Source organism: Hemiscyllium ocellatum, chromosome 17, assembly GCF_020745735.1.
Source record: "Hemiscyllium ocellatum isolate sHemOce1 chromosome 17, sHemOce1.pat.X.cur, whole genome shotgun sequence".
Taxonomy (NCBI): Eukaryota; Metazoa; Chordata; class Chondrichthyes; order Orectolobiformes; family Hemiscylliidae; genus Hemiscyllium; species Hemiscyllium ocellatum.
Genome location: NC_083417.1, coordinates 24,087,824 through 24,112,113, shown reverse-complemented (window position 1 = coordinate 24,112,113; position 24,290 = coordinate 24,087,824). Strand labels below are relative to the sequence as shown.

At 40.2% G+C, this 24,290-nt stretch overlaps 2 protein-coding genes across 3 annotated transcripts in view; both read left to right on the top strand.

Annotated features, from left to right (window-relative positions):
* Positions 1-5,923, top strand: part of LOC132823897 (beta,beta-carotene 15,15'-dioxygenase-like) — a 36,317-nt gene extending 30,394 nt beyond the window's left edge. For both annotated transcript variants that reach the window (XM_060838004.1, XM_060838002.1), the window contains exons 10-11: positions 141-252; positions 1,504-5,923. In XM_060838004.1, coding sequence (XP_060693987.1) covers positions 141-252; positions 1,504-1,697 — 306 coding nt within the window. In that variant the 3' untranslated portion in view covers positions 1,698-5,923. The remainder of the gene's footprint in view (positions 1-140; positions 253-1,503) is intronic.
* Positions 5,924-10,830: 4,907 nt separating this feature from the next.
* The window catches only part of LOC132824058 (polycystin-1-like protein 2), a 152,187-nt gene continuing 138,727 nt past the window's right edge, over positions 10,831-24,290 (top strand). Inside the window, exons 1-2 of the mRNA XM_060838324.1 lie at positions 10,831-10,940; positions 13,015-13,268. Coding sequence (XP_060694307.1) covers positions 10,831-10,940; positions 13,015-13,268 — 364 coding nt within the window. The remainder of the gene's footprint in view (positions 10,941-13,014; positions 13,269-24,290) is intronic.

Below are 24,290 nucleotides of genomic sequence, written 5' to 3'. Positions count from 1 at the left end.
TTTATCAAGCCCACATTATACTCTGTTAATTAATTTTCTTTTCTATTTTGCTTACATTTGAAATAGAACTTGGGTCATTAGAGCTACAGTTCCTCTCCACACAAATGTACATTTACATATATTTTTAAATCTTCTTCCAGATACTTAAATGTGATATTCAGAGCAGAAGCTGCCTTGAGTGGGGTGAAGAACATTGCTGGCCAGCAGAACCAGTGTTTGTCAAACTTCCTGACAGCAAAGATGAGGACGACGGTAAGGAGTTCTTAACTGAAAGCAATGACAGTAATTAATACAAGTATTAGAAGAGGGTTCTAGAGAAGTTTAAAAAAGGAAAATCTCAAATGGGGTTGTGGTTGATACACTCTAAATACATTAAAACGTTAGTTGAAATTAAACCGGGTGGGATAGCACCAGGAGTTTTCTATTGTCGGACAGTATTGAAGGTAGGACAGAAACAGAAGGGACATTCAAAATGTGACTGGAAAGTGCTAAAGCTAAATAGGTAGTCAATTATCTCAGTCCTCACTTGAAACACTGGCTGCCAGTAGATGAAAATATGCTGGAAACAATGTGCTTTCCTGCACCAACTTTAGGCAAGTCTTTGAGAGAGGCAGGAATCCTGTTGAACTGTACAAAGGTGCTTCGAAGCTAATGTGAAAGCTCAAGTACAAACTCTCACTGGGAAATGGATGAGGTATGCAGAAGGCATAACAATCCTAGTTATTCTGGCATTCAGAGGTCTAACCAGAGATTCTTGAAGAAACTGATGGAGACCATTCCCAAAAAGTAAATTTTGAAGGTTGTGAACATATTCTGGTGGGACCAGGAACATTATCTTCGAGGAGAAAGTGAGGTCTGCAGATGCTGGAGATCAGAGCTGAAAATGTGTTGCTGGAAAAGCGCAGCAGGTTAGGCAGCATCCAAGGAACAGGAGCTTCGACGTTTCGGGAATGAAGAAGGGCTTATGCCCAAAACATCGAATTTCTTGTTCCTTGGATGCTGCCTGACCTGCTGCGCTTTTCCAGCAACACATTTTCAGTCCAGGAACATTATCTGACCTATTGCCAGCATGCACTAAGTTCCCACCCTCTTGCCTCTGTTTAACTGGCAGCTCTTGGAAATGAGACATCTATTCCACACTAAAGGAGGTCCAATGGGAAATTCCCCCTGCAGTGGGCCTGGGAATTCAGGTGGGGGCAGCTTGCTATTTGGAATGTAATCCTAATTGAGTTCTCAGGAATGGCCATAGCCAGGTTTTCACCAGTTCTCCAGTTGGTGGATGGACATCCTGCTACAACCATTGAATTCCATCCATGTACTCTGTTTCTCTCTCCACAGATGCTGTCAGATCTCAATCTTTCTGTCTTATTAATGCACCACACAGGTTTAGCGCCAATGTGCAACTGAACCCATTTCACACTGACACAAAACTTGAGGGCTTTGTTTCAAACAATATTAAATGTAGAGAAAGTTAAAACTTAACATTTCTAATACATTTTTCAGGTGTTGTACTTACTTCCGTCATTTCTACTGATGCCAAGAAATCTTCATTTTTACTTATACTTGATGCAAAGACGTTCAAAGAACTTGGTCGTGCTTCAGTTAGTGTTGATGTGCATTTTGATCTGCATGGTATCTTCATCCCTGAAGAGGAGCTACAAGCAAAAAAACAACCTACAGACTCTGGAGGAGAGTAGTAGCTGATTACAACTGTTTCTTTCAAGTAAAGCTGCTAATGAGGCAGAATTTAAAAGCAAGAAACCTCTGGCCCATATAACTACCATTTCTGTGGGTTTCTAGCATTAGAACTCAATGCAGATTGGAACCTGCAAAGTGCAACAATCATGAGAATTATCTGATAGAATTTCTTAATCAAGGATGGGCTCAGTGATCAAAGTACAACCAGTTGAGTTAGATTAATGATCAGAAATGACCTTGTATCATCATAGAATTGTGGAATAGATTTGAGGTTAATTGGTAGGTTAAAAATGGGACTGGATTGATGTTTGGAGGACAAAGATTAGAGTTTTAATGATATTAAAGCACTGTGAACAATTATTGATAAGGATTTTAGTAGAAGATCAACAGCTCCCAGAGAATCTTAGACTTTTATGGTACAAAAGAAGGCCATTCAACCCATTATTTCTGTACTGGCTTTTTAAAGTGCTACCAAGTTGGTCCCATTCTCTAGTCCTAACTCCTCTAAATTTATCACTTTCAAATATATGTCCAGCTCTCTTTTGAAACCTCCTATGAAATCTGCTCCCACCACTCTCCCAGACAGTGCATTACAAATCTGAACAACTTTCCGAATAAAGAAGTTTCTCCTCATTCACTCCTAGCTCTCTGGCTGACAACATTGAAATTGCGGCCTCTTGTTACTGGTGTACCAACTAGCAGAAACAGAATATCCTTCTTTACCCCTGTTTGAATTGTTCATAATTTGACCTCCTCAGTAAGGTCACCTCTTAACATTCTCTGCTCCCAGGAGAATAAGGCCGTTTTCTCTAATCTTTCTTGTATGTAAAATCCCTCATTTCTGGTATCATTCCAGTAAATCTCTTTTGAACTCTCTCCAGGGCTATAACTTTCTTCCTTTAAATAAGATGCCCAGAACTGAACACAATACACCAAATGTGGTCTGACCGGCGGCACGGTGGCACAGTGGTTAGCACTGCTGCCTCAAAGCGCCTGAGACCCGGGTTCAATTCCCGACTCAGTCGACTGACTGTGTGGAAGTTTGCACGTTCTCCCCGTGTCTGCGTGGGTTTCCTCCGGGTGCTCCGGTTTCCTCCCACAGTCCAAAGATGTGCGGGTCAGGTGAATTGGCCATGCTAAATTGCCCGTAGTGTTAGGTAGGGGTAAGTGTGGGGGTATGGGTGGGTTGCGCTTCGGCGGGTCGGTGTGGACTTGTTGGGCCGAAGGGCCTGTTTCCACACTGTAAGTCTAATCTAATATTATGACCAATAATTTGTAGAGATATAGCATCACTTCCTCGCTTTTATACTCTGTGTCTCTATTTATAAACTCAGGGATCCTGTAAGATTTCTTAAAATCTTAATCAACTTGCCTGGCCACATTCAGAGAATCATGCAGATGAACCCTAAGGAGCCTCCGCTCCTATACTCCCCTCCAAATTGCTTCATCAAGCCTGCATTATCTCTCTCTGTTTCTTGTATTACCTCACAATTCTCCACACTGAAATTCATCTGCCAGGTATCTGCCCATTTAGCTAACTTGTCAATGTCCAACTGAAGTCGCTCAGTGTCATCCTCACAATTCTTAATTCTCCCTAGCTTAGTATCATCTGCAAATTGAGATTTTGCCCTCAATACTCCTCTCCAAATAAGTATATATAAGTCAGAAAAAGCATGGCTCCTAACAATGATCCTTGGGGATCACTACTTTCAATGTGGCTTCAATCTGAAGAACTCCCATCTATACCTATCCTCTTTTTCTTTTGTCTTTTTATTTAGCCATCATCAGCCATGTGGCCAAGCATTCATCAATCCCAAATATTTCGAAGTTGCTAACCAACCTTATCTTTTTTTATATATAGAATTCCGACAGTGGAAATAGACCATTTGGTCCAACAAGTCCACACCACTCCTCTGAAGAGCATCCCACCCACACCCACCTTCTCTATCCTCTCCCTGTAAGCTTGCATTTCCCATGGCTAATTCATCTAGCCTGCACATCCCCCGATACACACTACGGTAAATTTAGCATGGCCTAACACCCACATCTTTGGATTGTGGGAAGAATTCCGACCACCCTGAGGAAACCCAAACTGACATGGGTAGAACATGCAAACATCGTGCAGACAGTTGCCCGATGATGGAATCGAACCTGGGTCCCTGGCACTGCAAGGCAGCAGTGCTAACCACTGAGCCAACGTGCTGCCCCCAAATATCAGGTGGCACTGTTTCAAATGATTTCTGAATGTCCAAATGTACAACATCTCCAGTATTATGCACATATCCACTGCTTGGGTCACCTCATGCAAGAATTGAAATAGAAAGGATACCGATAAAACAATGTGTCTGAATGCACTTTCAGGAAGCAGTCAGTTGGAATTGAGACTGCAACAGTATGAGAAGTTTAAAGAAAGCTGCAAAGTAAAGAGTATAAAAAGAGAAATTAGCACGACAGGAAACAATAGAATAAAGTTTTGATAGAGGCAAGAAATAAACTGGAAAGGATAATGGAAAGTGGATCATAAAGGAATTGGGGAGAGGAAGTAGAATAGTTATAAACTCAGTGTCACTTTTCTCTACCACTTGAATGTAGTTTGAGCTCCAGAACAATTGACTAAGGTCTTACCAGTACACTGGACCTGCTTAGTGCAGTGTCAAAACTAATACGAAAGGTTCTGAAAACATCTGTGGTGATGGCATTTCTGTGATTAGAATGATCGAACAAAGAACAAAGAAAATTAACAGCCCAGGAACAGGCCCTTCGGCCCTCCAAGCCTGAGCCGATCCAAATCTACTGTCTAAACCTGTTGCCCAATTCTTAAGGATCTGTATCCTTCTGCTCCCCGCCTACACCTACTCCAGACCCATCTTAAATGAATCTACCGTGCCTGCCTCTACTACTTCTGCTGGCAATACGTTCCAGACACCCATCACCTGTGTAAAGTACTTGCCACGTGTATCCCCCTTGAACTTTTCACCTTGAAAGGGTGACCTCTCGTTATTGAATCCTTCACTCTGGGAAAATGCTTCTTCTCTATACCCTTCATGATTTTGTAGATCTCAATCAGGTCCCCACTCAATCTCCTTTTTTCAAATGAAACAAACCTATGCTAAATTGCCCGTAGTGTTAGGTAAGGGGTATATGTAGGGGTATGGGTGGGTTGTCATTCGGCGGGTCGTTGTGGACTTGTTGGGCCGAAGGGCCTGTTTCCACTACTGTAAGTAATCTAATCTAATCTAACCACCTCAACCTTTCTTCATAGCTAGCACTTTCCATACCAAGCAACATGCTCGTAAACTCGAAGTCTGTGTGACTCAAAGTCATACCTCATGACATGTACCCAACTCTCTGAATCAAGTGAAATGCAATAATAACCAGGAACATAAATGTATTGAAAGTATTGATATAGAAGTGGAACTATCTGGGTTAAAGTCAGAGCTGCAATTACACTATGGCACAGTGAAGTGCGAACAATGGATGATATTTTATTAAACTGCAGGTAATGTGGAGGGATCTGCAACTTCAATCTGATAGGGCATGTTCACATGCAATGTGAATTGAGGAATGCCTAAAACAAATCTAATCTCCTGGTGATGTCATGATGCTGCCTCAGCCAAATGATTTTAGCTATATCTGTTTTTATTTTATGACTTTGTTCAGATAGTGTGATTTGTATGGATTAACAATAGACTATTGTATAACAATCATCTAAAATATATAAAGTGTGCAAGTAACCGAAATTAAAAGAAAACTCATTTACTGTACAGAAAACTTTGAGGTTTTAACAAATTATGAGGCAAATGAGAAATAAAGCGCAGAATCTTTTACTAGAAGTTCTTGTATTGTGCTTGGTCCAATGTTATGGCTATTTATCTGCAAATTCCTGCTGCTCGAGAATTGTGTGCTGCCTCCCCACCAGCCACACGGCTTTCGGCAGTGGAGAACCAGGTTCTGTTTATTGGACCCTCGAAAGAGTAAGGATAACAGGTGCAGCAGCAATTAGTTAATGTCAAAGATAACCTCTACCCCTTTGTCCAACAGTCACTGGCTCAAGCCCAAATCAACTATACAATAAAACTTCAAGAACTTCATAGTTTGGAGCAACACAAGTAAATTTCTATCATCAGTCAGAATTAACGAGCACTAACTGTTATAATCAAACTAACAAAGTACAATTATTATTCATCATTTTGTGTAATCCATATATATTGATAAAGAATTGTAAAAGTTACAGCATTTTTGCTGACCCAGAATTATTTTACAGATGGACAGAAATGGGATAATTTTGCATCCATTATATTTTAAAGTTTTATAGATTATTTAATACTCTATGCCATGAAATACTGTCAAATGTTGTTAGAAGTGATTACGTTAAATATTACTGACTGGAATAAATGAGCTAAGTAGTTTGTTACGTGTTGAGTCAGCAGATTTTAAGACTACATCGAATTAAAGGAAAAAGAAGACTGGAAAACAATAATGGCGGTGCATTTGCAGATAACAATATCTAGTTCATAGCTTAAATCAAAGTATGCCAAGTATTGTGCATACTCCCCCTAACACTTTCACATTCATTTTTTTGACATTGGAATTTTGACCTTCTTCTGCTCAAGTAATTTTCAAAGTCTTTTAATCCTCTTTTGAAAGATTCACAGAGTGCTTTCCTATTTCACAGGGCACTATATCAATAAAGTTGATGTTGCATGTAACAAAATAATCTTGTCACCTAACTCTAATTCTTGAGAGTATTTAGTTAGAATTGTTAAATCCTTAGTAAGACCACTGTATAAGAGGTTTCAACTAACGTTCATTAACCTTGTTCTAATCTAGCTAAAATATTTCCTTTAATTAAGTGGACTGTGAAGCTTAAAGTAAATGCCTGTCTGAAACTAGCATATTTGAATTTTGAACTTGTGCAATTACTGAGGAGTGTGACTGTGTCCTGTTTAAAAAAAACCTCAATCAGTGCAAAGGTTTGTACAGAGGATCATGTGGCAGACTCAAACTCAAACTCAGCTTTACAACACAAGATTACAGAGAGTATAATCTTAGAGGAAGCATTTAATGAATAAACAAATATGTCTTTCCTTTTCCAAAGGTCATAAGCAAATATAATACAAATCAGTGCAGCCTTAAATGTAATAAATAAAGAAAAAAAGCTGGAAAATTTTAGCAAGTCATGGGTGATGTAACAACTTAATGATTCAATGCATTTCCCAGCCAATGAAGAGTTTTGAAGTGAAATCAATCTGATGTTATGGGGTGAACAGAGTTAAAAATCACACGACACCAGGTTATAGTTCCAACAGGTTTATTTGGAAGCACTATCTTTCGCAGCGCTGCTCCTTCATCAGGTAGCCAGTGGAGTAGGATCATAGGACATAGAATTTATAGGAGAAAGTGAGGTCTGCAGATGCTGGAGTATCAGAGCTGAAAATGTGTTGCTGGAAAAGCGCAGCAGGTCAGGCAGCATCCAAGGAACAGGAAATTTGGTGTTTCGGGCATAAGCCCTTCATCAGGAAAGCCCTTCATAGAATTTATAGCAAAAGATCATAGTGTCATATACTGATGCAATGTATTGAACAAACTTAGATTGCTGTTAAGTCTTTCATCTTTTAGAATGGGTTGCCGGTTTTGATTCATTAATATGTAAATCCCAGAACTTCTTTCAAGTCACATTCCCGAGATAACTTAAGGTTATATTTAAAAAAAGGTGACATCTCAGCTCAGACAATGCACTAAAGGTTTGAGGTTAGAGTCTATATGCATTCCAATCTTGAGTTGAACTGGTTCTATTTCCAAAGTAGGAATTTATAAAATGTCACATGGATTATAAAAAATATTGACTGCCTACAGATTGTGTGCTTTTTGAACAAAATAAAATGTATCTGCAAATACAAATTCACCCTATAGACGCGTGTGTGTATATGTGTGTGCGCGCGTGCGCATGATTGTGATGGAGTATATGCCTGTGAGAGGGTGTTTGCATGGATGTGAGTTTGAGAGTGGATAATGTGTGTTTAATTAAGAGAGAGTGTGTATGAGAGTGGGTTTGTGTGAGTATGTAAGAAGGTGTGTGTGTGTGAGTGTACAATGTCGTGGGGTCACCTGTAATTTAACATGAACCCAAGGTCCCAATTGAGGCCACCCACATGGGTACTGAACTTGGCTATCAGCCTCTGCTCAGCCACTTTGCATTGTTGCGTATCCCAAAGTTCGCATTGGACGAAAGTCACCTGAAGATCCAAGGCCAAATGTCCCTGACCGCTGAAGTGTTCCCAACTGAGAGTAAACATCCCTATGTGGCAATTGTTGCACAGTGTCCACTCATCCATTGTCCTCGCATCTGCTTGGTCTTGCTCAATGTACCATGCTCCAGGGCATCCTTTCCTGCAGCGTATGAGATAGACAATGTTGGTCGAGTCCCATGAGTACCTGCCGCATACATGGTGGGTAGTGTCCCCTCGTGTAATGGTAGTATCCATGTCGACACTCTGACAGCCTTGCAGTGGTTCGCCATGACTAATTTGCAGAGAGGACGGTTCCTCCAAGGAGGTAAGTAACTGTAACCAGATTTATTGAGGTTAATAGAGGATGGACAGGACAGGAGAATTCTCCTCTCCAACACTGCTGAGGCATTTTGTTTTAATGCCCATGAGAGAAATGCAACATTTTAATGTTAAGACATAAGACATAAAACTGATGCAATTTGCCATCTACTCTTTACTCCCTGTATTCAACTGAATGTTTGGAATAATTATGAAATGTAGAATTGACTTTTTTAAAAGTCGCCTAATGCAAAATTGATACAATCAGCTTGGTCATTGTTTTAACCCACTACCTGCTTTTAATTTCAATAGAAAATAGGTGGCAGACCTGATGTCATCAATTTGCCATTGGGCATGTTAGGTTAAAATTAACCTCAAACTGTATTTATTTATAATATGGGCTCCAATTTACAGAGCATGTGAGAATACAAGATGCTTGACGATTGGGGGATCTCTGGTTCCCAAAAAAAGAGCAAGATAGTTGCTGTAAGTTATTTTCTGGCTAAAGCATTTGAACTTTGTTTTACATATTGTACTAATCCTATTTGGGAAAAGTACATTTAAAATGTCATGTGACAGATCCTGTGAATGAAATTACTGCCTGTTTTATAATTGTAATGTTATCGTTGAGAAATTAATAACTAATTCTCAGTTTATATAATACAAGCAGACTGCAAACAGAATGATTATTGAAACATTGATTATAACATCTACCTGATAATTGAAACATTGTTAAGTGACTAACGACTTGAATGCTGTATCTTTTATCTGAATTTTGCAGGCATCTGTAACACTATAGAATGGATAGCAATCTAACAATAATGACATTAACTTGAATTTTAATTGCCACAAAATAAAAATAAAGCCTTCATTGTTTTCTTAAAACAATTACTTTTCTATCAGCAAATGTTGGGCTTATGTCCAATTAAATTTCCTAGTTCATACAGATGTTTACATTCAATGATATTATTTCTTCCCTGTGATTTATTTTTCTAAATTGCCCAGTAAAATGTAAATCACTTTATCCTAACGGTCTGTCTCAGAAAGCATCTGCTCAAGATATGTAATTCTGTAAACAGGGCATAACGCAGGCATTGATTAAGATTCAGATGAGAAGTTAGGTACAGACTCCTCTAACACTATCCCTGGGGATCATTCCTCTCCATGTTACTCCCTCCAACACTGGTCAATACCCTGCTATAAAAATCATCATTAATAACCTTCCCAGTTCATCCTTTTCTCAAAATAATGTACTTATACAAACCTTTGTCCATTTCCTTTGTTCCAATCTTGCAGATTCATTTTGCCTTATATTGACACAGTACCGTCTCACTACTGCAGCATGGTTGGTAGAAGGCTGATGACTTTCACTGGAAGAAACTGCAGATGGCCTGCAAGGATGCACCTGAGCATTTTCAGGGTTTGGGATCTGGCTTTGGGCTGCACTTCCTTAGCTTGGGTTAGTCTGGCTGTTGGCAACAGCAGGACACTTGCATGTTGTATTGCTAGTTATCCATATAGCAGAGCAAGATACAGGAATTCATCTGTATTCTTCAATTGATTAGTTACATTTTATAGCTCAATGCAACCTCTAGTCTGCTCTCTCCTATATCTAACCAACTCTGCTTCTTGGGGAGAACATCTCCTTAAATATATACTTCATTGAACATCATCAGTTCCTTTAGCTCTGGAGAATGCTCTGGTTCATTAACATAGTTATGAAACAGTGGTAGTGGGGGCATCACAGATGTTGTCACACTGAGAGGTAGATTCATGTCCCAGGGATCGATGCCAGTTTCCCCTAGTAGCACCTCAGCAGTCCAGGTAATCTAGAGGAGGAGAGATACTTAGGCAGTCTCAGAAAGTCTGCCCCATTCAGTTCTGAGATTCCATTACCACAGTGAGGAATGGCTGCAATATTTGAATTCCCTATGCATTGTTTGAGGCATAATATTTTGGATAGGAGAGATCATTTTGCAACTTTCTTTGAAGAAATAACACATTAATGAAGGCTTTGGCTCTTCTGAGGATTGAAAAGGAGCCACGTGAAAATTCAACAGATGTAAGGCCTTTTAGGGTGTAAATGGCAAAATATCTTAGAGAAACTGAAGGATTTGATTGGATTTTAAAAACTTGTTCTGACCAAGATGGAATTCTGGCAGGATTTAGTTTTTTCCCTGAATCTCCTATTAAGAAGAAACCGAGAAATACCGTTACCAGTACCAAGAGCTTTGAGGTCACAATCTTTTGTTGCCTGTTAAGTCAATAAGCAAGGTGGTGGTGGAGTAAGGCTCCTGATTGGAACTCATCCACTTTTCTTTCTCCTTCTTTTCTTGATTTTGTCTTTCTTTTAGTTCTTTCGATGTTTTCTTTCTCTACTTACCTTTCTGGAGGGAGCACAGTTGTGGAGGCAGCAGCAGCAATGATATTGGCAGCAGCTGGGGGATTTTGACAGTGAGCCATGGTGTGCCCTGTAGTGGTCAGCAGCATCATGGCTTCATCGATGTCCAGAGCAGGACTCTGCAGTGAGGTGGCTAACACGGCTAGGGAATGTGGCAGTGGCTAAGGCCCAGCTTGAGCCCAGATGGCAGCAGCAGCTGTCGAGGCTGAAGGCTTGAGAGCAACAGTGAAGCCTGCTATGGCTGATGAGGGTCAGCAGAGCCAGTTGGTAGCAAATGCAGCTGGCAAGCACGGGTTGGTCTTCACCCAGCATGGGGCAGAGCAAGACTTCTTGGGGAAAGCCCAGTTTGGAGTGATTTCAGGCCCATAGCTTAAGAAAGCACTGTAATGTTTGGGTTTTTAACTTTACTTCTTTATTTTTCTACTTTTATACAAAGATGACTGTAGTAATAAATTTTTTAACTTGTTTCTTTATTTTCCTGTTTCTGTAACTAAGAGGTACATTTGTATCTAAGATGATGCTGTGTGTGGTGACATTGACTGTACTCTTGTACACTGTGCTTGAGTACATGTCACAATGAAACCTAGATCTAAATCTAAATGGGCAGTAGCAACATGGCATGGAAATGGGCTCATACTGACCTTTGTGACTTTTAGTGGTTTCCTATATGAAATGCACATAAAATTGTCAGCGAAAATACATTTTCATTTTCTACATTGCTACCTTGCATCACTGTAAAGTAAGCTCATGCTACAATTAGCTCCTGATTTTATCAAAAAATGATAATGATAAAACACGAATGATTCTTTAGCTCTGAGTAAAATTGAAGTATTACACGAAATTGGTCAGCAATTATGAGCTGTGCCTCAGTTGGTAGTACTCTTACAACTGAACTAGAAGGTTGTGAATTCACATGCCACACAAAGATCAGAGCCCAAAATTTGAGGCTGACAGTCCACTTCAGTACTAAGGGAATGCTGCACTGCCAGAGGTCCTGGTTTTGAAAGATGCGTTAAACCCAGACTGCATTTGCCCTCTGCATCGGAGTAGAAGAACAGTGGTAAAACTTGGAAGAAGGGTAGGGGAGTTATTCCTGACGTTCAGGAGTGATATCTATCCCTCAGTCATCACCATTAAAACAATTTATCTGACCATTATCACGTTGTTATTTGTGAGACTTTACTGTCTGCAAATTGCATGATATATTTTTGACAATTCAAAAGTCTTTCATTGCCTGCAAAGCACTTTGAACCATCCTATTTTTGTGAAAGACATTAAGTAAATTTTTTAGGCAAACCAAAACTTCTTAATCAGTCACATTCATTTAATTTTATTAACTAACCTTTACTACTTGCACAAATCAAACATTTAAATTAAAATATGCATTTGATTATAAATAAGAACTCCAAGCATTGGTCAACATGAATTCCAGATGTAGTAGTTAACCATTAACCCTTCAAAACATGTTATGATTGTGAAGTTGTGAACAGATTTGAATGCAGGAAGAAGGATGGGCAGATTGGCTTCCATGAAACTGCATAAGATCTTCAGGAAAAAAGTAATAGTCATTAACGTGGAGACTTAGGAAATCTTCTAAATTCTCATGAATTCCTCCCCAAATAAATTCCAACAGGTAACAATGCTGTTCAATAGGGCTGGGGAATTGTCTGCTGACGGGACTAGTGATAAAAATGTTGTGTTAGAGCATAGTGGCAAGATGAGAGCTAAAACAGAAACAAGGCAAAGCATCAATAAAGGATAAACTTGTTTGGTGCTAATTTCTGGAGCCAGTGACAGAATGAGGTCAGTGGCTCCATTTACAATAAAGGATTACATCTGGTCCTTTGACAGTGACTATTGTAACTGTGTTCTTGTTTATCATGTAAACAAGCCTGCCTGTGATAGTTTGTCTTCTTAATTTTAGGACTATTATCTCAACCTTGCACATGTCCTCATAAAGAAGGAATAATATATATGTGTGCTATCTTTGACTTTCATGAGGCTTGGAGACAAACTGATACCTTTAATGGGTTGTCACAGCCAATTGTGGCAAATCTAGACAAAGCTTTAAATGGTTTTTAATAGGATTGTGTACTTCAACACCTTTGCTGTTTTATGGGGCTGACAATTCTTTAATATGTTCAAAACAAACCAGACAGATGAATTTTTGTCAGTTTATATGCAATGCAGATCAATGTTTGTCAGTTTAAATTCAATGCAGATTTTTAGAAGAATTACGCACGGCTTGGAGTCAGTTCAGGGTCTGCCTCTACTCAAAGTCATTTCAACACTTAGTATGATAGTGGTTTAGTCAAAAATGCAGCTGATTTTGAAAGTTCTTTTTTTAGTTTTTACCATTACTTTAAGTCCTCCAGCATATTCAGATCTTTGCTTAGAACAACAGCTGGCCTTCGAAAGGAGCTGCTATGAGATTGTTCAGATGGAGCGTAGTTTTCAGGATGCTCAGAAATGGTGTGAGCGGGGTGGGGGACATGTTGCTTTCATCCTGAATGAAGAAACTCAAGGGTTTATCCAGAAGCACCTTGCAGCAGATAAAGACTGGTGGATTGGGCTGGCTCCATGGAAACAGAACCTAACTCAGGATGAAATGGCCACAGATGGTAAGTAAGACCATATGAGAATTAGAATGAGAGAAAAAAAACATTCTTTACCTTCCTTCATCATGATGCTGAATGTTTACAATATTGAGAATGCTTTATAAAGTTTTTCTCATGTTGCAGACTGGATCCTCTCATAGTTTAAATGAGGTCACCTTAGTTCTGCATTAATGTACGGTAGAACATTGCTTACTGGCAAGAGGTGTCTGTACTTTTTTGTAGTGTTTTGATTTTGCACACTTCAAATTAGCCTTAAGTTTTTATGGTGGTAAACATAGAATAATGTGTTTAAGACTCATATCCATGACACTATGTAGGGTATGCATTCCTTATCAGAGTCTGGGCCTCTGAATTAGAGAAGGAGAAGGAAGTGGAGGCTAATTCCATTGGTACCTTTCTAGCTAACAAATAGCAGGAGAGCTGAAGGAGATATTAAATGATAAATAAAATTAAGAAAAATAAATATTTAAGTGATTATTTTCTATCTGTTGTTGTCTGGCTATTTTAATAACTGCGATAGTTTTTACTGTACTCAATGTTCACCCCAGGATTTCTTGAAATTTGGTGATATATTGCCTTCTTAAATCATTACCGTCCTTGTGCTAATGGTGATGAAAGGATGACAGTATGTATCCAAGAAGGATGGCGTGTGTGATGTGGAGGAAAATGTAGAGGTACTACCTTTATCAAATGTGGAGGAAAATGCAGAGGTGCTACCTTTACTCTTGTGGGTGGCACGGTGGCACAGTGGTTAGCACTGCTGCCTCACAGCGCCAGAGACCCGGGTTCAATTCCCGCCTCAGTCAACTGACTGTGTGGAGTTTGCACATTCTCCCCGTGTCTGCGTGGGTTTCCTCTGGGTGCTCCGGTTTCCTCCCACAATCCAAAAAAAAAGCGCAGGTTAGGTGAATTGGCCATGCTAAATTGCATGCAGTGTTAGGTGAAGGGGTAAATGTAGGGGAATGGGTCTGGGTGGGTTGCACTTCGGTGGGTTGGTGTAGACTTGTTGGGCCAAAGGGCCTGTTTCCACACTGTAAGTAATCTAATCTAATCAATCTATTGGAATCCGATACAAATAGAGTGTTGTCACCAGTTGTGCTTTCTGTACTGAGTTAAAGAGCCTCGCAAACTATAATGGATAGAGGAGAAACCACTGATGAGTCTTTACAAGAAGAGGCACTTGCCTTATATAACAAGCCATAGTATATATATATATACTATACATATATTGATGCATTTATATACGTACATGCGTATATCGTATTTCTGAAGAAGAGTCATAGCAGACTCAAAACATTAACTCTATTTCCCTCTCCATGGTTGCTGCCAGACCTGCTGGGTTTTTCCCAGAGTCCTCTGCGTTTGTTTCAAATTTACAGCATCTGCAATATTTTGCTTTTAGGTAAGTCACTTCTAGAGAGGATTTTCCACTGGCAAGTGAAACTAGGACAAGACAGCTTAGCCTCAAGATTAGAGGAAGCAGATTTAGGACTGAATTGAGAAGGAGCTTTTTCACCCAGAGGGTTGTAAATCTATGAAATTCCTTGCCCAGTGAAGTAGTTGATGCTATTTCAGTAAACGTTTTTAAAGCTAAAATAGATTTTTTTTTAACAATAAAGGAATTAAAGGATACAGTGAGAGTGTGGGTAAGTGGAGCTGAATCCATGAAATGATCAGCCATGATCTTATTGAATGGCAGAGCAAGCTTGAAGGGCTTGCTCCTAGTTCTTATGTTCATATGAACACATCGGGAACTTCTGCCCGAAACTTTGTCCAAAGAATGAGACATCATCAAATTCAGTGGAGCTGAATGCAACTTCAGCATTAGATCTTTCTAAATCATTACCTTATACAATAATGGGATTGCCAAATAAAGCTTAATGTTTTGCTGTAGTGCATCACAAAGAACCTGTCACTCCTGGTGTGCAAGGGATTTATTTCATTGACCATAAGCAGGTAACTAAAACTAGTTTTTGAAAATTTGAACTACGTACTTGCATTTTGAGTCTTTCATCCTTATGCAATCCAAATCTAAATTTGAAATATCATCCTATCCTTAAATTTGTCAGTCGTTATAAATATATGCGTAGACCTATTATCTCTGGTTGCTTTTTATCAATATTTGTTTCCACTGATTGCTTGTTATCATTTAGTAGATTCTTTATATAATTATTGCATTAAGCAAAAGTACAAACATAAATTCAAAAAATAATAATGAAAATCTTTGCTAGTTTAAGTGGGAAGACTTGATTTCAATCATTCAAGTTGGCAAGGATTAAACAGTAGTCTTTCATTGAAAACTTTTATTCAAAGTAAGCAAGATGTTGTTTGAGCTGAAAGCATTGGCTCCAGGTACATAAGGTGAAAGTACAAGAGTACAAATCACCCATGGCACTACCTAACTCCAAATGCTTGTAATCGTTAATAAAAATGTAATTTCCACAAATGGGAAAATGAGGATTTGTCCTGATGAAACGTTCAGAACAAAGAAATGAAATGAACCTCATTATATTTCCATTCATTAAGATGTTGACCAGTAACATTGTTTTTAAAAGAAATCACAGGACGTGGATGTCATTGGTTCGGCCAACATTTATTGCCCAAACCTAGTTTCCTTGAGAAAATAATGGTGAAATAATTCTTGAGCTGCTGCAGTCCACATTCTCTAGGAAGACCCACAATACTGTTTCAGGAAGAATGTTCCATGGGTTTGATAGAGCAATACTGAAAAAAGCTTATATTTGTCCAGATCATGATGGAGCATGGTTTTGTTGGTGGGGAGGGGGATTGTGCACTGAATGGTGCTCCCATCTATCTACTGTTCCTGTCTTTCTAGATGTTAGTGGTTGTGGGTTTGAAAGCTGCTATCCTCAGAGCATTGGTGCATTTCTGCAGTGCAGTTTGTAGATAAGACACACTGCTGTTACTAAGCATTGGTGGTAAAGTGACTGAATGTTTCTGGATGTGGTGCCAATCTAAGCTGCTTTGTCCTGGATACTGTCAAGCCTCTTGAGTGTTGTTGGAGCTGCACTCATCAAGGCAAGTGGGGAGTATTCAATCGCATTCCCGAATTGTGTCTTCTAGATGGTGGACAGGCTTTAGGGAGTCAGGAGGTGAGTTACTCAGTGCAGGATTCCTAGCCTCTGACTACTTTTATCATCTTAGTAGTATATGACTGGTAAAGTTCAGTTTCTAGTGAATAATATGCTTGATGATGGTGATAGTGAGGGATTCGATGATAGTAATTCCATTGAATGTGAAAGGGTGATGGTTAGATTCTCTTTCGATAGAGATGGCCATTGTCTGAAACTAACATGACACAAATGTTGTCAGTTGTCAGCTCAGGGTCTTGTTGCATTTGAATGTAGACCATTTCAGTGTGTGAGGAGTCACAGTGAGCATGCATGAGCATCTCCAATTCTGACCTCATGATGGAGATGAGGTCTTTGATGAAGCAGCTAAAGATGGTTAGCATAGATTATAAGAGAATAAGTGGAAGGTCATTTTGCAGTTGTACACAACATTGGTTAGGCCACTTTTAAAATACTGCATTCAGTTCTGATCTCCCTGCTATAGGAAAGATGTTGAACTTGTGAGGGTGCAGAAAGGATTTTCAAGGATGTTGCTGGGTTTGGAGTATTTGATCTATAGGGAGAGGCCGAATAGGCTGGGGCTATTTTCCTGGGAGTGTCGGTGGCTGAGGGGTGACCTTCTAGAGGTTTATAAGATGATGAAGGACATGTATAGGGTAAATAGACAATGTCATTTTTTTCAGGATAGGAGAGTCCATACCTAGAAGATATAGTTTTAAGGTGAGAGGGGAAAGATTTAAAAGAGACCCAAAGGGCAATTTTTCATGCAAAGGATGGTGCGCGTATGGAAAGAGCAGCCAGAAGAAGTGATGGAGGCAAGTGCAATTAGAACATTTAAAAGGCATCTGGATGGGTACATGAATAGGAAAAGTTTAGAGGAATATGGGCCAAATGCAGGCAAATGGGACTAATTTAAATTAGCATATCCAGTCAGCATTAGCAAGTTGGACAAAAGGATCTGTTTCTGTGCTGTACTGCTCTACGACTCTCTGACTTTCGTGGGCAGGTCATCTTTCAACTGTGCAGAATTTTGATTAGGTCATGGTTGGGATGCTGTGCTCAGTTCTGGTCACCACACTACAGGAAGGATATAGTTACATTGGAGGGGGTGCAAAGGAGATTCATCAGGATGCTGCCAGGGATGGAGTGTTTCAGCTGTGAGAGAAGGCTAGAAGGGCTTGAGTTGTTATGTTTAGAGGAACGATGGTTGAGGGTCAACCTAATGGAAGAATAAAGAATTGTGAGTAGCATGGATAGATTGAATAGAAAGCACCTGTTCCCCTGAGTGGAGGGGTCAATAAAGGTGGGGGGGGGGGTAATTTTAAACTTAAAGGCAGATGAGTTTGTAAGGGATTTGAGGAAAGATCATTTAGCCCAGAGGATGGTGGGGATCTGCCTGGAAGGTTAGTTGAGACAGCAAATGTCGCAACCTTTACAAAGTACCTAGACGAGCACTTGGAGACCCATAACATTCAAGGCCTAGTGCAGGGACTAGTGCAGTTAGTAGTATATTTTTGGCAGTAGAGAATTAAGGGGCTGAATGACCTCTCCTGTACAGTATGATTCTGTGATCCAGAGATGGGTGGGCTTAGGTTACTACCTCAAGGAATTCTTTCAGAGATGTTTTGTTTTAAAGTTAATTGTTTCAATATTTCTTGCAATATTTATTTCTCAATCCTAGTTGCTCTGGAGTGTATGGTGGAGGCTCATTGCCTTGAACTATTACAGCAGGAGGGTGCAGGTTCTCCCATGGTGCTGTCATGTAGGGAGTCCCAGGACTTTGACAAGACAATGATGAGAGACCAACAATAAATTTTCAAGTAAAAATGGTCTGTGACTTAGAAGGGAACTTGCAAACTAACATGTTCCTGTGCACCTGCTGCTTGTGTTTGTCCCAATGGGAGAGGCTTAGAAAGACAACTAACAAATCATTTTTTTAAAATTACTTTTACGATGTTTATACAGAATATTTGTCTTTTCTTCCCATTTGGTGAGCATCTTTGAATCATGGTATACTTCTGTTGGTTTTAGTTTGTGAGTTAAGATTCCGTGCTCTACTGCTGATGCCAATTGTGGTGAAATTAATGTTATATCTGACTGAATTTTGCTGCTGGAAACAGGTACAGATAAATTATCTCATGAATGAGATGACAGAAAATGGTATTCACATACACCATTATGTGTCTCTCCAGAAGGTCTCAAAGTGTCAGTATTGAGGCAATATCTCTGATAGTGCTGCATTGCTCAAAGATTCTTATTTCAAGATTGATGGAGACAAGGTTTAGGAATTCTTATGTTTCTACTGTGATGCAATTGCATAATCAGCTGACCTGCACTGCTCCCTGCTTCTGATCTGACTAGTCAAACTTTGCACGTGAAATATTCTATCACTTGCTTATTTTTTAGATTAGATTAGATTACTTACAGTGTGGAAACAGGCCCTTCGGCCCAACAAGTCCACACCGACCCGCCGAAGCGCAACCCACCCATACCCCTACATTTACCCCTTACCTAACACTACGGGCAATTTAGCATGGCTAATTCACCTGACCCGCACATCTTTGGACTGTGGGAGGAAACCGGAGCACCCGGAGGAAACCCACGCAGACATGGGGAGAACGTGCAAACCCCACACAGTCAGTCGCCTGAGTTGGGAATTGAACCCGGGTCTCAGGCGCTGTGAGGCAGCAGTGCTAACCACTGTGCCACCGTGCCGCCCATGTTTTGCCGCAGGTTGAGTTATTGGGATAATGAATTTTCACTCACGTGCAACTGAGAGATACACAAGAACATAAAAAAGGGTTAGTTTAAAACAGGGAAATCATGGAAGTTCCTAACTATCACTCAGTGCATAAAAACACCCGATATCAGATATGGTTCTAAAACAGGAACACATCAATATCAATAAAAATCCTGTTGTTGATATTTGGGTGAAGTAAAAGCTGTCAAACTTTATTGAGATTTGGGTTATTGATTTTTTGAGCATGAAACACTATTTTTCTAGCAAAGTTGATCTAAGGTCACAGAATTGCTACGGTGCATAAGGAGGTTATTTGGCCTGTCAGATCTGCACACACTCAGTGGGCATTTTCGCTTAAAGCTAAACTCCTGTCTGGTTGTTTCTATTTAAATAGTCATTCCACACCCTCTTGAAAACCTTGATTAAAACAGCGGATGAGAGGGTGGTGCTGGAAAAGCACAACAAGTCAGGCAGCATCCAAGGAGCAGGAGCTGTGGGGGTCGGGGGGTGTATTGGTGAGGGGGAGATGTTGGGTGGAGATAGCTGGGAAAGCGATAGGTGACTGAAGGTGAGAGAGAATGTGGTAGGTCAGAGGGGGCAGTGATGGACGGGTGTGGTGGGCGATACCGAGTTGGAGGCTTGGGACTGGAATAATGTTGGGGGAGGGGAAATGAGGACGCTGTTGAAATCCACATTTAGCCCGTGTGGTTGCAGTGTCCCAAGGCAGAATATGAGGCATTCCTCTTCCAGGCGTCGAGTGGTAATGGTTTGTTGATTGAAATGCCTCCACCAGACTGCATTACAAACGTGAATACACGCTGTGCAAAAATGTTCTTTTATCTTATCTCACATTCGTTTGCTTTTGCGAAATACTTTGAATTGTGCCTTTTGGTTTACAATTGATTTATGAGTGGGACCAGTTTCTCCCTATCACTCTGGCCAGATCTCTCATGATTTTGAAAACCAATATCAAATCTCCCCTCAACCTTTACCTCTCCAAGGAACTCAGTCCCATCTTTGACAATCTATCCCAAGAATTGAACTTTCTCATCCTTGGAATCATTCTCAGAAATGCTCAGAAATGGACTGAGGAGAGCCAGGAGGGGGCATGAAAAAGGCTTGGCAAGAAGGATAAGGGAGAACCCAAAGGCATTTTAATCATACGTGAGGAATAAGAGAATGATCAGGGAGAAGGTAGGGCTGATCAGGGATAGCGGAGGGAACTTGTATGTGGAGTCTGAGCAGATAGGGGAAGCCCTAAATGAGTTTTTTGCTTCGGTTTTCACCAGGGAAAGGGACCTTGTTGTGAATGAAAACTTTGAGGAGCTTTTGGAAAACCTTAAGATTGATAAGTCTCCAGGACCAGACCAAATTTATCCTAGGCTGCTCCGGGAAGGGAGAAAGGAGGTTGCTAAGCTGCTGGAGGATATTTGCCTCCTCACTCTCCATGGGAGTTGTACTAGAGGATTGGAAGGAGGCAAATGTTGTTCCTCTTTTCAAGAAGGGTAATAGGGAAATCCCTGGCAATTATAAATCAGTCAGTCTTACATCTGTGGTCAGCAAAATTTTGGAAAGAATTCTGAGGGATAGGATTTTTGACTATTTGGCAAAGCATAGTGTGATTAAAGGCAGTCAGCATGGCTTTGTGAGGGGCAGGTCATGCCTCACAAATCTTATTGAGTTCTTTGAGGAATTGTCAAGACACGTCGAAGAAGGTTGAGCAGTGGATGTGGTGTACATGGACTTCAGCAAGGCGTTTGATAAGATTCCCCATGGTAGGCTCATTCATAAAGTCAGGAAGTATGGGATACAGGGAGATTTGGCTATCTGGATTCAGAATTGATTGGCTGACAGAAGGCAGAGAGTGGTTATAGATGAAAAGTATCCTGCCTGGAGGTTAGTGTTGAGTGGGGTCCCGCAGGGCTCTGTACTTGGGCCTCTGCTCTTTGTAGTTTTTATAAATGACTTGGATAAAGAGAAAATTTGTGAATGACAAAAAGGTTGGACGTGTCGTTGATAGTACAAAGGGCTATTGTAGGCTGCAGCGCAACACAGGATGCAGAGCTGGGCTGAGAAATGGCAGGTAGAGTTCAACCTGGATAAATGTAAAGTGATGCATTTTGGACGGTCGAACTCGAATGCTGAATATAGGATTAAAGGCAGGATTCTTGGCAGTGTGGAGGAACAGAGCGATCTTGGTGTTCAAGTACATAGATCCCTCAAAGTTGCCACCCAAGTGGATAGGGTTGTTAAGAAAGCATATGGTGTTTTGGCTTTCATTAACAGGGGGACCGAGTTTAAGAGCCATGAGGTTTTGCTACAATTCTACAAGTCCCTGTGAGACTACACTTTGACTATTATGTCCAGTTCGGGTCGCCCTACTATAGGAAAGATACAGAGGCTTTGGAGCGGGTGCAAAGAAGGTTTACCAGGATGCTGCCTGGACTGGAGGGCTTGCCTTATGAAGAAAGGTTGAATAAGCTCAGACTTTGCTCTCTGGAGAGAAGGAAGAAGAGAGGAGACCTGATCGAGGGGTACACAAGATAATGAGTGGAATAGATAGAGTTAATAGCCAGAGACTTTTCCCCAGGGCAGGATTGACTGGTGCGAGGAGTCATAGTTTGAAGATATTAGGAGGAAGGTATAAAGGAGATGTCAGAGGTAGGTTCTTTACGCAAAGAGTTGTGAATTCATGGAATGTGATGCCAGCTGTGGTGGTGGAAGCAGAGTCATTGGGGACATTTAAGCGACTGCTGGACATGCACATGGATAGCAGTGAGTTGAGGGGTGCGTAGGTTAAGTCATTATATATTACATTAGGATTAACCCTTGGCACAACATCTTGGGTCAAAGGACCTGTTCTACGTTATACTTTTCTATGTTCTATTCTCTCTAATCTCTTTTGTGTTCTCTCCAATGCATTCAAATCCTTTCAGAAGTGTGACTGGAACTGAACACTGTGAACAAAATTGTACACTTCCCTGTACTTTAATACCAAGCCCCTATCTGTTCAGGCATTGGCTTTTGTCATCTGTCAATGCGTGAGAAGAATCTAATATGCTTGAAAGTGTATATAGCTCTGAAATTCCTAAGTGACCCAGAATGGTTAACCAATTGGTATCCACTCACTGGTTCAGCTATCCGATTGATTCTGCCACAATTTTCATTGGTATATAACCCTTATTAGTATTCATTATAGCTATCAAAAAATATCTCATCTACGCCGCTGCTTGCCCTCCTCCAAAGAGAAAACTTATCAGTCCTTATACAGCTGACAAATTTGAGTCTTTTAAGTTGTGAATGCTTTAATTCAAATATTTAAAAATTTAAACAGTTTTTGTTCTCACTTCCAGAAAAAGCCTTGACTTAATCTGATAGAATTACATAAAAATTATAACAGAAACATATGCTGTTCATACAAAACAATCTATGTTAGCGTTTACCTTCAATATCGCTAAAACTAATCTGTCTGTCCCGTTCACATATTCGTTTGTTTACCTTCCCTTAAACTGTCAATCTAATGTATTCGTAAATATCACCTTGTGGAATAATTTTCACCTTCATTGTCAAAAAGGTGATTTGCCGAGTGGATCACTCATACAATAATAGAACTGAGCTGAATTTTATTTCCAAAAGACAGCTTATTACCCAAATGGTAACCTGAAACATTAACTGTCTCTTTCATCACACAAGCCGTCAGACCTATCAAGAGTTTCTGGTATTCTTCTTTTTTACTTCAGATTTCAGCATCCATAGTATTTTGCTTTTGTTTTGCCTGATGTTCTCTGTTTCCATCATGTGATAATTTAGTAACCCACAGACTCACAACTCCCTGCATTTGTTCTGAATCTCTTTCATTAGTCTAAAAGATAACGTTTTAGCCCTTTAGTCTATTTGTCAGTAAAAGAAATCTCAAAATCTAATGGACAGATTTCCACAAACCCTATTACACACATGGATATGCCCAAGAAAGAAATCTCATTAATTTTTGGTGAAGATGTGGATCTGGATCTAGATCCTGGAATTTTTTTAAGGGTCTGTTAATATTGAGAGACAGAGAAAATTGACTTTGATTTTGGAATGTACTGAGCTGTTTTGTTGTGAATGTTATTGATCAATTTGGATTTTTTTGAGTTGTCTCAGCTGCGCTTGTGCAATTTGGCATCTTCGTCGAAATGTCAACAGGGATTTGAGAGCAGGCTTTGGACATAGATTAGAGGCAAAAAGAAAACTGCAAATGCTGGAATCCAGGTAGCCAGGCAGAAGGCTGGAATAACACAGCAAGCCAGACAGCATCAGACGGTGAAGAAGTCAACATTTTGAGTGTAACCCTTCTTCAAGACTGGGGTGGGTGTAAGGGAAGCTGCAGATGAAAGGGGTGGGGATGGCAGGATGGTGAGGTAGGGCTAGTAGAGGGGACGATCTGGTTGGTCGATGGGCAGGAATGAATCCAGTTGGTGGCTAGAAGGAAGGGTCGATGAAAGAAATGGAAGGGAGGGGCAGCGGCTGAGAAGGGAGTTGGGTGAAATTGGAGAACTCAATGTTGAGTCCTCTGGGCTGTGGGCTGCTCAGGTGGAAAGTGAGATGTTCTTTCAATTTGCGGTCTGATTTGCTGTGGCAAAGGAGGAGGCCATGGATGGTCATGTCGGAAAGGGAGTGGGAAGGGGAAATAAAATGGATGGCAACTGGGAGGAATCATTGTGGATATGGATTGGCTTGAAGCCTCCTTGGTTATTCTTTTCAGCATCATTACAGAACACCAACAAAGCAGGAAAAAGTCTAAATAAAGAGCTGCGTAATCCTGACAAAGTTCTTTTTAATGCACATGCTCTCAATTGAGTCTTCTCTTCACTTGTTTAAAATTGTATCAATGGCCTCTTGTTTTACAGCAGAGAATTGCCTTAACCAATCCCCCTACTCAGTTGCTTAATTTGAAATGAATCTATCAAATCACCTCATAATTTCCTTTATTCTGATGAAAGCAGCTTTATTTTTCCGAATCTTTCTTTACATCCTGATACTTTGAACCTTCCCAGTGAATATCTGGTGTGCCCTCACTGTCGATTCACCATCTTTCCTTCTAGAGTAGTGCACAAAGTTGCACATATTGTTCCAAGATTGGTTTTACAAAAGTTTGCTGTGGATTCAAAATTATATCTCAACTTAGCTATTCTCGACTTTTTCCTATAAAAC